The sequence below is a fragment of the Pan troglodytes genome, chromosome 18 (assembly GCF_028858775.2).
Source record: "Pan troglodytes isolate AG18354 chromosome 18, NHGRI_mPanTro3-v2.0_pri, whole genome shotgun sequence".
In the NCBI taxonomy this organism is placed as follows: domain Eukaryota; kingdom Metazoa; phylum Chordata; class Mammalia; order Primates; family Hominidae; genus Pan; species Pan troglodytes.
Window position 1 is genome coordinate 20,830,458 of NC_072416.2, and position 16,109 is coordinate 20,846,566.

Genomic DNA, 16,109 nt, shown 5'->3' on the forward strand with positions numbered 1-16,109 from the left:
GAAGTATGGTTCTCTTGTTCTTTCCCTTCAGGTTGTTGCTCAAATGTCACCTTCACAGGGAGGACTTCCCAAAAACACCCTATGTACAACTGCAACCCCTGTCTCCACCCTGATACTGTACGACCTCCTTTCTTCCTTTATTTTTCTAGAGAACACTTATCACCTTCTACTGTACTTTCTAACTTATACATCTATACATGTATTGACCCTTCCTGTCATTAGAACATGAGGTCTAGCCAGGTGCGATGGCTCACACCTGTAATCCCAACACTTTGGGAAGCCGAGGCAGGCAGATCACTTGAACCCAGGAGTTAGAGAACAGCCTGGGCAACATGGTGAAACCCCATCTCTAACAAAAATACAAAAATTAGCTGGGCATGGTGGCACGCGCCTGTGGTCCCAGCTACTCAACAGGCTGAGGTGGGAGGATCACTTGAGCCCTGGAGGCAATGGCTGCAGTGAGACGAGATCGTACCACTGCACTCCAGCTTGAGCCACACAGTGAGACCCTATCTTAAAAAAAAAAAAAAAAAAAAATGAGGTCCACAGGGACAAGCATTTTTGCCTCTTTTGGTCACTGCTGTATCCCCAGTCCTGGATGGTGCCTGAAACGTATGTCACTGGCAATCAATAAATATATTTCACTGAATGAGTAGATTTAACTAGGAATCCAGCTCTCTACGATAAGGACACCATGTGTAAGAATATAATACCAGATGGCATTTTTTCCAACAGCCCTTCCAGATAAAATAATTGATTTTTTTTTTTAAACATGTTTGCAATACCTGTGCCTAGGGATGGGAACTCAAACACCTGTCCCTCCAGAAGACAGAAAAGCCTTACCTCGATTTTCAGGCTGTCATGCTCCACTGTGAAGTCAAGTCTGGAAGGCGCCACATCAAAGGTAATCCTCTCCCCTCGATAGAACGGAATCTGGAAGGAAGAGTCTGTTAATTACTAAGAACCACTAACATGATCAATCAGCAATATTAATAATCGATCTAGCAGCCCACAAATGACAAGGGGTTCAGACAGAACAAGAGAAACATTCATCATAACTGTTGCAGATTCGAAAAGAGGAAGCCTTGCCCTTTTTGTAGCTATTACGAAGGGGTGAGTGTCTCATCTTAAGTAAGTTACTGCTTAACAGCGTGTTCAGAGAACTGCAGGCCAACCATCTTTTCCTTTAACACCCGAACAGCATTGGCTTTTACTGTGTCATGAGAGTCCCAGACATAAACAGAACGGAAATCTGCTTCACTCACCACCGTGTAGCCCCCACTTGGCAAGGAATAGAAAGAGAACGAGCCATCTTCTCTGGAGACCGTGTAGCACAAATACACCAGACTCTCGTCTTGGGGCTGGAACCCAGGCACTGGTGAGACATTGCAGCCCAGGACATCCTATGCCAGGGGGTAAAAAAGACAAAACTTCCTTTTCCATTTACATGTTCTGAATACCATCAATTAGCCACATTATAGGAAAATTTTTTAAAGTTTCGTGTCAATATATGTATTTCTGAAATCTAAGACACATTAATACAGAAAAAAGGAACAAAAATCTTGACATTCAAGTTGCAAAGTTAAAAACTGGCACAGTCTTCCCGGGAAAGATGACACGACTGTCCTTCCTTATGGTGGGTCACCATTCTCCAAATAAGGAAACGGAGGCTCAGGAAGGTAATGTGACCGGCCCAGGGTCGCACAGCTAGGAAGAGGAATTTGTTTAAACCTGAGATTTGTTTAAACCCAGGTCTGATTTCAAAGCCTGTGTACTTTCCATCACATACCACTGCCTCCCAGTGTAGATGTGCAATGTCTTGTGAGTCAACAGAGACACATGATATTCTTGAATTTTTTTTTTTTTTTTTTTTTTTTGAGACAGTCTCACTCTGTCACCCAGGCTGGAGTGCAATGGCGTGATCTCGGCTCACTGCAACCTCCACCTCCTGGGTTCAGGCGATTCTACTGCCTCAGCCTCCCACGCAGCCGGGACTACAGGCACGTGCCAACATGCCCGGCTAATGTTTTTGTATTTTTAGTAGAGATGGGGTTTCATAATGTTGGCCAGGCTGGTCTAAAACTCCTGAGCTCAAGTGATCCACCCACCTTGGCCTCCCAAAGTGCTGGGATTGCAGGCATGAGCTACCACACCCGGCCTGAGACAGACGATATTCTTAAGTGTTAAAATGATAAATCAACTCAGACCTGCATTTCTTACAACAGTACGTTCTGGGCTATACTCCCCCACCCTCCTACCCCTCACACCATCTCTTTTGTTCTTTTCTTTGCTTACCTCTTTAGTTACTAAAGAAGAAAAGAGAAGAAACTTCACCCCTTTCATGGGCTCCCCATCACTTCGGACAGAGCCAGACACATTGTAGCCAGCAACTATGAGGGGACTGGCCGCATTGGCATTGGAGTTGGTTACACGCACTGTGGTGCTTGCCTGTAACAGAAAAAGATTTTAACCTGTAAAAAAATAAACACTTGCAAAGTGCCTAACAACATGAGGACACGCTGAAGCTAAAATATTAACTGGGAAACATAATCTATAAAATTGCTTATTCAGTATGATCACTTCTTTTTTTGAGACGGAGTCTCAGTATGTCGCACAGGCTTGAGTGCAATGGCGCAACCTCGGCTCACTGCAACCTCTGCCTCCTGGGTTCAAGAGATTCTCCTGCCTCAGCCTCCCAAGTAGCGGGGATTACAAGCGCTCGCCACCATGCCCGGCTAATTTTTGTATTTTTAGTAGAGACAGGGTTTCACCATGTTGGCCAGGCTGGTCTCGAACTCCTGACCTCAGGTGATCCACCCGCCTCAGCCTCCCAAAGTGCTGGGATTACAGGTGTGAGCCACCGTGCCTGGCTTATCATTATTTTTTAATGCCCAAAATGAAGTGAAAGGAAATGTGGCAAAATGTAAACAATAATGATTTTGTCTATATGGTGCTATTTTACTTGTATACTTTTCCAGCTTCCAAAATTTGTTTCCACTGCTTTATATTCCTCTGTATGTTCCAATTTTTTTAATGAGCATATTTTGCCTTTTTTTCTATTTTTAATGATATATAGTGTTAACTGAAGATTAGCCTAAAGCTGCCTCCTTACATATTTTAAGTTTGGCCTAAAGGTTTCTCTGTATGTGTTGCCAAGTCTCAGCCAATTCAAGCAGCCACCCTTCAACTACTCACAGGCAGCCAACTGTTCAAACCATGTGCAAATAAGACAAACGTCCAGCTGTAACCAATCCAACTGTTTCTGTACCTCACTTCCACTTTCTGTCCGTCACTTTCTTTTTCTGTCCATAAACCCTTTCCAATCACGCAACAGTGCCACAGTCGCTGTAAACCTATACTGGCTCAGGGGGCTGCCCAATTGACAAATTGTTCTATGCTCAATTAAACTCTGTTTAATTTGCCTTAAGTTGTTCTTTTCACAATATGTGTATATTTTTTAACATTTTTGTTAAGGTACAATAAACACAGAGAAAAGTGTACAGATTCTAAGCACACAGCACAGGGCTTGTCACAAATTGGGCACTGGTTACCCAACAGAATAGCACCAGCAAGCCAGAAGTGCCCTCACACTTGCTTCCGGTCACTAACACCCCAGGAGGATAAACATTATCCTGACTTCTAACAACATGCTTTACTTGAAAATCCTAATCTCATATTAATAAACTCAGATTCTTCTATGCAGACAATTAACATACAATGTAAACCTTAGAATCTCTTCTATTTATAAATGTGTAAGCTCTTTCATTTCGAATAAATTTTTTTTTTTTTTTTTTTTTTTTTTTTTGAGATGGAGTCTCACTCTGTCACCCAAGCTGAAGTGCAGTGGTGCAATCTTGGCTCACTGCTACCTCCACCTCCCAGGTTCAAGCGATTCTCCTGCCTCAGCCTCCCGAGTAGCTGGGATTACAGGTGTATGCCACCATTCCTGGCTAATTTTTTTCTATTTTTAGTAGAGATGCGGTTTCACCATGTTGGCCAGGTTGGTCTCGAACTCCTGACCTCAAGTGATCCACCCACCTCAGCCTCCCAAAATGCTGGAATTACAGCATGAGCAACTGCACCCAGCCTCGAATAAAATATTTTTAAATGTTGCTGCAGAAGAGAAAAACCCCCAAAACCAAAAGTCATAAACAGTAAGAAGAGACATCTAGGTGTGAAACTATCATCAATTATAAGTGCGTAAAACCTACAGAGTAAAAATAATAATAAAACATATAGAGTAGAAGCTGAAATACTGATTCCAATGCTTCTTTAGCAAAAATGAGATACAGCTTCAATACTAACACACAAGCTAACATGTCAAGATGTCCCTTAAGTCTTATTTTAATTTGGTCTTTCACAGCTATTACAGAACCTCACCTACCAGGTGGAGTTCCTTTTTTGATCTTTAACTATAAACTATTTCAGTCAAACAAAAAAAGATATGGTAAAGAACACTTACATACCTTCTAACCAGCTAAACAAATTTAAAAAAATACAATTCAAGATGCTGGCATACCCCAAAGTCCCCCTCCTCCCTCTTTCTCTAGAAGTCAGTATCATTTTGAACAGCGTCTGCTATTCCCATACATGTCTTCATAATTTTTCTACATAAGACCGTATCCTCCCTGTCCCTACTAAAAATACAAAAATTAACTGGGCATGGTGGCAGGTGCCTGTAACCCCAGCTACTCAGGAGGCTGAGGCAGGAGAATCGCTTGAACCCAAGAGGCGGAGGTTGCAATGAGCTGAGATCGCGCCATTGCACTCCAGCCTGGGCAACAAGAGCAAGACTTCATCTCAAAAACAAAGACTGTATCCTTAGCTAGGGGCAGTGGCACATGCCTGCAGTTCCAGATCCCTGGGAGGCCAAGGTGGAAGGATCGCTTAAGGCCAGGAACCAGAGGCCGCAATGAGCCATGAATATGTCACTGTACTCTAGCCTGGGCAACAGAGCAAGACCCTGTTGCAAAAAAAAAAAAAAAAAGACTGTATCTGGCCGAGTGCACTGGTTTATACCTGTAATCCCACCACTTTGAGAGCCCGGGGCTGGTGGATCATTTGAGGCTAGGAGTTCGAGACCAGCCTGGCCAACATGGCAAAATCCCATATATACTAAAAATACAAAAATTAGCTGGGCGTGGTGGCACATCCCTGTAATTCAGCTGCTCAGGAGACTGAAGCCGGAGACTCGCTTGGACACAGAAGGCCAAGGTTGCAATAAGCCAAGATCACGCCACTGCACTCCAGTCTTGACAACAGAGCGAGACTCCATCTTTTAAAAAAAAAAAAAAGACTGTATCCATAAATGATTATCACAAGTATTTAAAATCATATTTCCTTCAACTCTGTTTTTAAATGTAGTTACATTAATATATGTAGCTCTGGTTCATTCATTACTGCTGACATACAGCAGCCTATTGTATGATGGAACCCCAATCCATTCTTCTCTTAAAAGGCATTTAGGTAGTTTACAATATTTTGCTATTACAAACAAAGCTGCAATAAACATTCTCATACATTCTCCTTGGTCACGCGTACCACAGTTTCTAGAATGTTTAGTATATTTACAGATTTCTGTTTCAGGCTGAAAAAAGAACAACAAATAAATCTCGTCAGGGCCTTCTGTTGTTGATTTAGTATAAAATAGCTATAGTTAATAAAACAGATCTATTTCACAGCAGGAAGACAACACTGTCACCTAAAACTGAAACTAACACAAGCAACATCTGCTACAGTGAGGAGTTACACCTTATAAATAACTACCAAACTAAACAACAGCACCATTGGTTCTTCATCTGGTCCTGGAGAAACCATAAATTCTTTTCATATCCTAAATTGAAAAGCCCTACATCTGTCCCAAGACCAGCATATTATTGGCATGGCTATAGACGTAGCTGTCACACTCACCTCTTTCAACGCCCAGGTTGGATGAGTTGCGAGGATTTCATAATCTCCAGGCAGAACTTTAAAAAATGCAAACCTAAGACATAAAAAATAACCATTTAACTTTCTCCAAACCACCCAAGTATTTCTAATTCTATGACTAATGTTGGCAGCACAAGAAAAACAATGTTGGAATTATCGCAAACTTCCATTAGCTTGTTAAATGAGCATGAATGAAATTCAATCCTTCACTGTACAAATCTGCATAAAAGAGCGCTTATTGAGCACTTACTGTGTGCCAAGAGGGGTGCTCCATGTGCTGATCGGAAAGAGGAGTGCTTACGTCTCCCTTAATCTCAAGGATTTCTGGCATAAAACCAATCCTTGTAGCACAGCAGGGACCAGTCACAGAACATTCGACTGGGTTTGACAGAGGTGACAGGCATGAACTGACAAGGAGAAGGGGACAGAAGTGTCCAAGGAAACACATGGGAAGGGAGAAGTGGGGTGAAAAAGAACAGAACAGATGCACAGGCTGAGGGGGACGCTGACCCAAGATGATGCAAATGACACAGGGCAGGGTAAACTATCACAAGCTTTGAATCCCAGAAAAAAGGCTTTAGAGAAACACAGATAAGTCATTCTGGGTTTTTGCACAAAGCAACTGAGATAAGAAACCAGCAGCTGATGAAAATTACTCTACTAGCCATAGACAGACTAACACCAGAGTGAGCCGAGCTAAAGCTGGAAATGCTGCTGCCAGTATACTAACATGTTTATCCCTTCAAATTTGTAAGGCAACTGACAAATGAGAAGGCTAAGTCCAGTGAAATGAACTAGAAAACGCATTTGATTTCTTCTGTGGTATTTTATTGTATCAAATCTTGCCTGCAATAACTGGATAGGGCTTGGAAACCACATTACTACAAGTATTGGTAAGATTGAGCTTCTATTTCATTTTCATAATAGCCCAGTGCTACATGTTTCATTGTTTCAGTTAGTGCAGATGAAAGGTATTCAGAAGGCTCAAAACACTATTTTTTTCTAGTAAGGTCAACACCAAATTACTAGCCCAGAAAAAAAATTACAGCTCCATATTCCTGCTACACACCAGGGCTGGAGAGGCACCAGTCAAGCAGAAGTAAATGTTATTTCAAAAATGAAAACTAGTTTCAACAATAATAACTTTAAAATTGAATAACTTACTGACAGACTCATTATAAACTTCTATTTTGCAATTTACTCAGTTTGTATATTAACGGAGTTAGTAATGATTTGAACGCTTTCGGAATTATCAGTTTGAACTATTCTGGTATTAATCTTGGCATATCTGTTAACATTTACAACTCAACTATATACATCCATTAAATAAATGCTTTAAATCTGACTCAGCAAGGTCAGCTAGGCATCTGTTCCAACTACAAAGCAGTTTTGCTATAATAATGATAATGATTTTTTCTAATCATAACTGAGCTAACCTATTTGAGCTAATATGCCAGGCAGCTTGAAGTAATAATATTAATTTCCTCTTTCCAGTACCTTAGGAGATAGGTTCCACAATTATCTTCATTTACAAAAGAGGAAACTGAGGCACAGAGGGGTTAAGGAACTTGCCCTAGGTCAACCAGCCAGCAAATGGGGGAGCTGGGATTCAAGCCCAGGCTGGCAGGCTCCACAGCCAGGCTGAGCTGCTAAATGAAGACCCACTAAGCCCCAGGCCTTGAAGCAGGTGCTTTATGGGTATTAACTCTTTTTTTGTTTGTTTCAGACAGGGTCTTGCTCTACTGCCGAGGCTGGAGCACAGTGGCACATGATCACGGCTCACTGCAGCCTCAACCTTCCAGGCTCAAGCAATCCTCCCGCCTCAGCCTCCCGAGTAGCTGCGACCACAGGAGCATGCCACCACACCCAGCTAATTGTTTTCCCCCGTGGGACTCTACTTGATATAATTTTTAAAATTATTTGTAGAGATTGAGTCTCCCTATGTTGTCCAGGCTGGTCTCGAACTCCTGAACTCAAGTGATCCTCCCATCCTGGTCTCCCAAAGTGCTGGCATTATAGGCGCAAGCCAATATGCCTGGCCAGTATGAACTCATATTTAATCATCCCATCAGTGCTAGGCAAGATGGGTCAAATGGATTCCATTTCACATGTGGGGAACTCAGCACTCTGAGGGGCATGAACTCACCCAAAGTTAAGAGGCTGAATCAGGATCTGAACCCAGAACTCCCTGAATCCAAACTCCCAAACCCAGCTCCATGACCCCTGTCAGAGCCCGGCTCTAAGGCAACACTAAGAGACAGGACGCTACTCACTTTCCGCCAGGCCGTGTAACTGTGGACTGGATCTTTGCTTCGGTCCCAGTGTTTCTCAGAGACACCTGAACTCCCGCAGGACCCAGGGGCTGCCCTTTGCTGAGGACCTGCCATGGAGAAGAAAGTTAGGGCCCACCCAGCAAAGCACCCTCCTCTCAAAGCACTGGCAGCCCTGCTTACAACTCCCAGGTGGAGCCAGGAACCCTCTTTGGGTCAAGAATCCCATTGAAAAGATGATATAAATCATGGATATGTTTCCTGGGGATGAGGTAGGAGAGGGAACAGTAACAGTAAAATAAGACTCTATTTCAATGAATCTAAGACATCATCAGTTATAGATTCACCATTATTGGTCTGGGTGGGTGTGGTGGCTCACGCCTGTAATCCCAGCACTTTGGGAGGCTGAGGCAGGCAGACCACTTGAGGCCAGGAGTTTGAGACCAGCCTGGCCAACATGGTGAAACCCTGTCTCTACTAAAAATACAAAAATTAGCTGAACCTCACGGCACATGCTTGTAATCCCAGCTACTCCTGAGGCTGAGGCAGGAGAATCACTTGAACCCAGGAGGCGGAGGTTGCAGTAAGCTGCAATCGTGCCACTGCACTCCAGCCTGGGTGACAGAGGGAGACTCCATCTCAAAAAAAAAAAAAAAAAAAGTAAATATACATAAAAATAAAAATATAAAAATTAGCTGGGTCAGGTGGCACACACCTGTAATCCCAGCTACTGGGGAGGCTGAGGCAGGAGAATTGCTCAAACCCAGGAGGTGGAGGTTGTGGTGAGAGAGACTGCGCTACTGCACTCCACCTTAGGCCACAGAGCGAGACTCTGTCTCAAAAAAATAAATAAATAAAAATAAAAATAAAAAAAGATTCACCATTATTTTGCAAACCATCGATAAAGAAAAAACTACCCAAGATCCCCATCTCTAACAAGAAGCCCACACATACAGCTGGGATGGCAGGGCCTCCCCCTCACCGCAAAGGTAGAGGAGAAAGAAGCCCATCATGAAGAGAAGGACAGGAAGGAAGGAAGCACATCTCAACCTCAGGCACAGGGCGGGTGGAGGAAAAACGACTCTCCCCTGAGAATCTGAATCGCGGGAGCTGGGGCACACACCCGTTAGGACTCTAAATTCACACCACCATGGCGGTCCAAAAAAATCTCAGAACTTAAATGATGGGAATCCTCCTAGGTAAGTGTCAGAAGCAGATGCACGCTCTCTCTGGGAGAAGCTGACTTCAATTCACCCACAGGGACAGCAAGATGCCACAAGGCTTAGAGAGTTCGTCCTTCCAATTCGGCATCCCTGTAAAAGGCCATCCCTGACATAAACACTAACAGCGGCTGGGTGCACAGCGTACACCTGTAATCCCAGCACTATGGGAGGTGGAGGCAGGCAGATCACCTGAGGTCAGGAGTTTGAGACCAGCCTGGCCAACACAGCAAAAGCCCATCTCTACTGAAAATACAAAAATTACCCAGGCATGGTGGCACACACTTGTAATCCTAGCTACTCGGGAGGGTGAAGGAGCGGGAGGGTGAGGCAGGAGAATCACTTGAACCTGGGAGGTGGAGGCTGCAGTGAGTCAAGATTGCACCACTGCACTCCAGCCTGGGCAATAGAGCAAGACCCTGTCTCAAAATAAAAAATAAAAAAATAAAAACACCAACAGCCTATGCTCTGGGAGCAGAGGGGATGACCAGCAACCTCAATCTCACTCCTAAATACACCTGCTGCGTTCTACACAGGATGAAGTACAGAGTTCACAGGCTCCCTTGCCACTTATCCATGGGTCCCCTGTGGGAACAAAGTCCCCAGGTTAAAGTATCCTGCATTTTTTTAAAAAAGGATTTAGTATACATTATAGAGTGAACAGGAAAAATAATCAAGTTCCAAAGACAAACCTTGCCATTCACAGAGAACCCAGTGAAGACAAAGTTGATGTCTCCGCCCTTTGTGCAGATGTCACTGACTCCATCCACATGGAGTTCCACGGTCGTCGGCTCTGAGGAACGAAGCAGGGGAGGAAACGGGGGCACAAGACACAAAGGCAAGCTTAGTTTTGGGGTACAGTGAACCTAAGTAGAATGTATTTTTATTATTCAGATTTCATGTCACTTTTGAACACTTAATACACTCGTGTGTTTCCAAATCCAAAGGTACAAAAAAGTATTCTGGGAAAAGTCTCCCTCTCACCTCTATCCCCCTAGCCTCCTGGTTTCCTGCCCCAGAGGGAATTCGTGTTTAGAGTATAAAATAATTTTACAACGCCTTTCAGCTAAGTTATATCTCAGAGTTCCAGTGAAAATTCAGTAAGCACCAAATAATTTTATTTCCTGAATGCTCATCACCGACCAGGCACTGAGCTGAGTGCCTTTAATCCTCACAATTATCTTAAGAGACAGGCAGTAATAGCTGCAATTTACTGAGGGGTAAATTAAGGCACAGAAAGGTTAAAGGAGCTCCCAAGATCACAGAGCTTCTGAGTGACAGAGCCCCAATTCGACCCTAAAAGTCTGGCTCTGGATCTGTTCTCTGAGCAAGGACATGAGCTCAGCCATGTTAAACCAGGAACACAAACTCCAGGGCCACAGGGGCTTCATGGGTTCGAAGTAAGCGGAGCATCCTCAGGGGGACTGTGGCAAATTGAAAGGAGACAACTGCCACTCAAGTCTGCCAACCACTACCATGCTTTGCCAGAGCTTCCAACTTCTCCGAAAAACTGGAAATCTGGATTTTATATACCATCTCTTGATTTTTCAATATCAGCAATTAACTCCATTTTTTAACTGAAGAGTTCATCATAATAGGGGTTAAGGTTGAGTTTTTGAAAGGTTAGGAAGAATATGGAGTAATGAGTAGAGAAAAAAATGGAAAACCATGAGATGAGATTTTCAGTTAAGATGAATTACACACGTGCTTGCACGCGTACATGCACGTGCACACACACACACACACACACAAAGACTCCAATAAAAAATGGGCAAAAGACTTGAACAGGAATCTTACAAAAATAGCTAGCCCATGGCAAATAAACATAAACATACGAAAAAGTGTGCAACCTCATTGGCCATCAGTGGAATGTAAATCAAGGCCACAGTGAGATAATACCACACCCCTACCAGAAGGGCTAAAATTAAAAAAAACTGACGATACCAAGTGTAGGTTAGGATGTGGAGCAATGGAAACCCTTGTACACTGCTGGGAGAACACAAACTGGTGCATCCACTTTGGATGTTTGCAAACACCTAAAGCTGAGCATGTATCAGCTCTATGGCTCAGCAACTTTACTCCTGTGATATACTCAGCAAAAATGCAGACACACATGTATCAAAATATACATACAAGAATGTTCACAGGAGCACTACTCTTAGTGGCCAAAATCGGTAAGCAACTCAAATGGCCATCAACAGTAGAAGAGATCACTGATACAAAATATGAATATAAAATATAAATACAGGCCAGGCGTGGTGGCTCTTGCCTATAATCCCAACACTTTGGGAGGCCAAAGCGGGCAGATCACTTCAGGTCAGGAGTTCGAGACCAGCCTGGGTCAACATGATGAAACCCCATCTCTACTAAAAATACAAAAATTAGCTGGGTGTGGTGGTGCACACCTGTAATCTCATCTACTGAGGAGGCTGAGGCACAAGAATTGCTTGAACCCGGGCAGAAGTTGCAGTGAACCGAGATCACACTCCAGCCTGGGCAGCAGAGCGAGACTCAGTCTCAAAAAAAAGAAAAAAAGAAAAGAAAATATAAATATTTTATAAAATATAAATAATTTTATATTTATGCATCAGAATTCTGAACAGCAAACAGAATGAACTAAAGCTACAAATGATACAGATAAAGTTCATAATGTTGAGTGAAAGAAACCAGATATTAAAAAGTTCCCTGCATGATAGCACTTTGTATAAAGTTCAAAACGACCAAATGGATCTCTCATTTGTAGAAGGTCAGGGTGGTGGTCACCTGGAGGGTGGGGTGGGATGGCTAATGAGCACCCAGGATGGGGACTTCTGGGGTGCTGGTGAAGTGCTATCTTATCATCTGGATGGTGGATACATGGGTGTGTTCACTTAGTGAAAATTCATCCAAGGCACTTTTCTGAAAGCATAATTCAATTAAAAAGCTTATCAACAGCACCAGTTGGGGGTAGGGTGGGGGGTGGCAAACACAACACTCCTCCAGGCCACCAATCTGGACTTCTGCTTTGGCCATGAGCAGGGCTACATTCCTCTCCAGCTTTCTGGAACGTACCAGCCAGGCACCCCCCGCCCTATCCCTGACTACAAACTGATAAAAGAGCTGCTCTCACAGAGCCAAATTAGCTGTCAGCTGCCTGAGCCTCATTTTAGCCTTGGCGATGGCAGGTGCTAAATTCTTCCTTGTCTAATGCACGAGCAAGCCTGATATCAACAACGGTGATCCCTACTCCTCTCCCCAAGCCATGGACTGGGGTCACCCACACCTGTTCTGCTGAAACATCAAGAGTCTCTCCTCTTCAAAAATGTAAACTACATCAAAACAGACCCTGTCTTCTGATCTCAACCCCATCCCCAACTCCCCAGCTATGCCTGAAGACAGTTATATGAGGAAAGTTTGGAGCTTTTATTGGGATGTGTGCAGAAGGGCTGTTTTCGAATACTGAGTACTTGCTAATTACGTGCCAGCCACTCTGAACACTCAGTATTGGTTTATTAATCCTCCAAGTACCCAGTGGGGCAGGGACTATAACTACCCTTGCTCGACAGTGAGGAGCCAGGCTGACACGGGGGAAGTAACTTGCCCAAAGGTATTTAACTGGTAAGGTTTAAGGCTGACAGTCTTCTCATCTCATGGGACATAAATCTGGATTTTTATGACAAATCTCACAATCTTTAAATGTTTCAATTAATTCCATAAAAAATTAAAAAACTGAGGGGGCTAAAAAAGCAGCCATCCTGGGACGGGAACCAAGTCCCCACTCTTGAGTTCTATACTGTTCTACGGCCACGTAATGAGTGAAACTGCAAGGGAGGAGTTTCCAGAAAGGTAGAAGAAAAGATGTCTATTTTTCAAAGGTGACAGAAAGTCTTAAGGTAGATTAAGGTAAATCCGAACGAAACCAGAGTGATGGGGGCAAGGAGGGGAGGAATACAAACCCTCTTCCATACTGGAAATGATCCTTAATATTTTAATAGTTTATGCACTCTGCTAGCCTAAATTAATATTCGGCATATCATCTAATCTTTTACAAAGAATGTCTAGTGATTCAGTTAACTTACCAAAACTCCACCCCAGGGGAGGCTCAATCTTCAGAATGAAATCCCCCTAAAAGGAAAAAAAGAAAATGTAATTTCAAGAAATGAGAATTGTGACTCTGGCTTAATTTAGTTTAGTGTTATCATTTAATCTGAAATTTTTTTACACCGGAAATGAAATTCTAAGAGTAAACCTTGTTCTTCTACATGGTACTGAGCACTGATTCTCTTCAGAAGCTACAAGCTGAAGCTGAACACCAGAAGTTTTCATCTAAACAATCAGAAGACAGTGCTGAAGCCCATTCATGAGTTCTAAAGACACTAGGTTCAGCCACTCACTGTCTTTTAATACTAAACATACTATAATTCTATTAATTGAGTCTCCCATTAAGCCCTCACGTGCCTACAGTTGCACAAGTTAGCATGTATCTTCAGGAACTAAAGTCACCTCTTAAAACTAGATTTGGCCAGGCACAGTACCTCACACCTATAATCCCAACACTGTGGGAGGCCAAGGCAGGAGGGTCACTTGAGGCCAGGAGTTCAAGACCAGCCTAAGCGACATAGCAAGACCCCATCTGTACAAAAAATGTTCTTTAAAAATTAGCTGGGTGTGGTGGCAGGCGCCTACAGTCTTAGCTACTTAGGTGGAAGAGGCAGGAGGATCACTTGAGCCCAGGAGGTCAGTGCTGCAGTGAACCATAATTGTGCCACTGCACTCCAGCATGGGCAGCGGAGGGAGATCCTGTCTCTAAACAATACATTAACTCATTAATTCAATAAATAAAACTACATTTTACTTATCAACCCTGGTTTCTTTGTTTTTGTTTTTGTTTTTTTTGAGATGGAGCTTTGCTCTGTTGCCCAGGCTGGAGTGAAGTGGTGCGATCTTGGCTCACTGCAACCTCCGTCTCCTAGGTTCAAGCGATTCTCCTGCCTCAGCCTCCCAAGTAGCTGGGACTACAGGCATCCACATGACACTCGGCTAATTTTTTTGTATTTTAGTAGAGATGGGGTTGCACCATGTTGCCCAGGCTGGTCTCACACTCCTGAGCTCAGGCGATCCACCTGCCTCAACCTCCCAAAGTGCTAGGATTACAGGCATGAGCTACCACATCCAGCCTCCTGGTTTCTTGAGACTGATACTCATACTATTTAAAAATTAATTAAATAGATTTCAGGACAGACCCAGCTAGTCCATCTCTAGAAATCAATCCTATGCATTCTGGATGAAGAGTTAAGTTCAAGAATATTTCCTGGTGTGTTATGTTAAAATTACTATTTTAAAATTGGGGAAAGTCTATATGTCCAAGTAGTTAAATAAATTACAGTTTGGGTTTGACTCTGACACACTATGCAGCGATTAAAAAGAAGTCAGTAGGCCGAGCATGGTGGCTCATGCCTGTAATCCCAGCACTCTGGGAGGCTGAGGTGGGCGGATCACCTGAGGTCAGGAGTTCAAAACCAGCCTGGCCAACATGGTGAAACACCATCTCTACTAAAAATACAAAAAAAATTAGCTGGGCATGGTGGTGGGTGCCTGTAATCCCAGCTACTTGGGAGGCTGAGGCAGAAGAATCACTGGAACCCAGGAGGCAGAGGTTGCAGTGAGCCGAGATCGCGCCACTGCACTCCAGCCTGGCTGACAGAGTGAGACTCTGTCTCAAAAAAAAAAAAAAAAAAAGTCAGTAGATCTATCTATGCTAATGTTGAAAGCACGCAAGAGGAAAAAACCAAATGTCCCTCTGGTATTGAAAGCATTAACACAGGGGAAAAAATGAAACTGCAGAATAAATCCTATTGTTTGATTTCATTTGTATTAAAAAATATATCAAAATCAAAATTATGTATATTGACTATTTTTGCAACTTCCTATGAATCTGTATTTCCAAATAAAAGGTTTATATGTGGGAGGATGGGATTGTATAGAGGTGTTTGTGGATACATATCTATGTGCATGTGTGCTTGTGTGTATTTGCATATATACATATGCATGTGTACCCGTGGATATCTGAATAACTATAAATAGAAAGCAATCTGTTAGGATGCACATCAAAATTTTATAAGAGGGCCGGAAACATTGGCTGACACCTGTAATCCCAGCACTTTGGGAGGCTGAGGCACGTGGTTCACTTGAGGTCATGAGTTCGAGACCAGCCTGGCCAACATGGCAAAACCCCGTCACTACTAAAAATACAAAACATTAGCTGGGTGTAGTGGCAGGTGCCTGTAATCCCAGCTATTCGGGAGGCCGAGGAAGGAAAATGGCTTGAACCTAGGGGGTGGAGGTTGGAGTGAGCCAAGATCACGCCACTGCACTCCAGCCTGGGTGACCCAGCGAGACTCCATCTCAAAAGAAGAAAACAAAACAAAACAAAACAAAAAAACCTTTATCAGATTATCAGAGGTCATCACTACAGAGGGAGGTAAAATTGGAGGGAAAAGGGTACAAATTTATTTCACATACTTCTAAAGACCTTGACTTTTTTTTTCACAAAGTTCATGAATTCATGTATTACTTATACAATTGTTTTAACAATACTTTAAGCTGCCTGCAAGTAACGGGTTCCATGAAATCAGAGTTTCTCAGCCCTGGCACTACTGACATCTGGGCTGTCGTAGGCAGCACTGTAGCGCATTTAGCTCCACGCCTGGCC

At 43.3% G+C, this 16,109-nt stretch overlaps 1 protein-coding gene across 1 annotated transcript in view; it reads right to left on the reverse strand.

The window, feature by feature from the left end:
- The window catches only part of LOC112207969 (BOS complex subunit NOMO3-like), a 35,953-nt gene that overhangs the window by 15,074 nt on the left and 4,770 nt on the right, over nt 1–16,109 (reverse strand). Inside the window, exons 3-9 of the mRNA XM_054668236.2 lie at nt 13,477–13,522; nt 10,111–10,211; nt 8,202–8,308; nt 5,911–5,983; nt 2,296–2,448; nt 1,266–1,403; nt 844–933 (exon numbers count right to left, since the gene is read on the reverse strand). Of these exons, the coding sequence (XP_054524211.1) occupies nt 844–933; nt 1,266–1,403; nt 2,296–2,448; nt 5,911–5,983; nt 8,202–8,308; nt 10,111–10,211; nt 13,477–13,522 (708 nt within the window). The remainder of the gene's footprint in view (nt 1–843; nt 934–1,265; nt 1,404–2,295; nt 2,449–5,910; nt 5,984–8,201; nt 8,309–10,110; nt 10,212–13,476; nt 13,523–16,109) is intronic.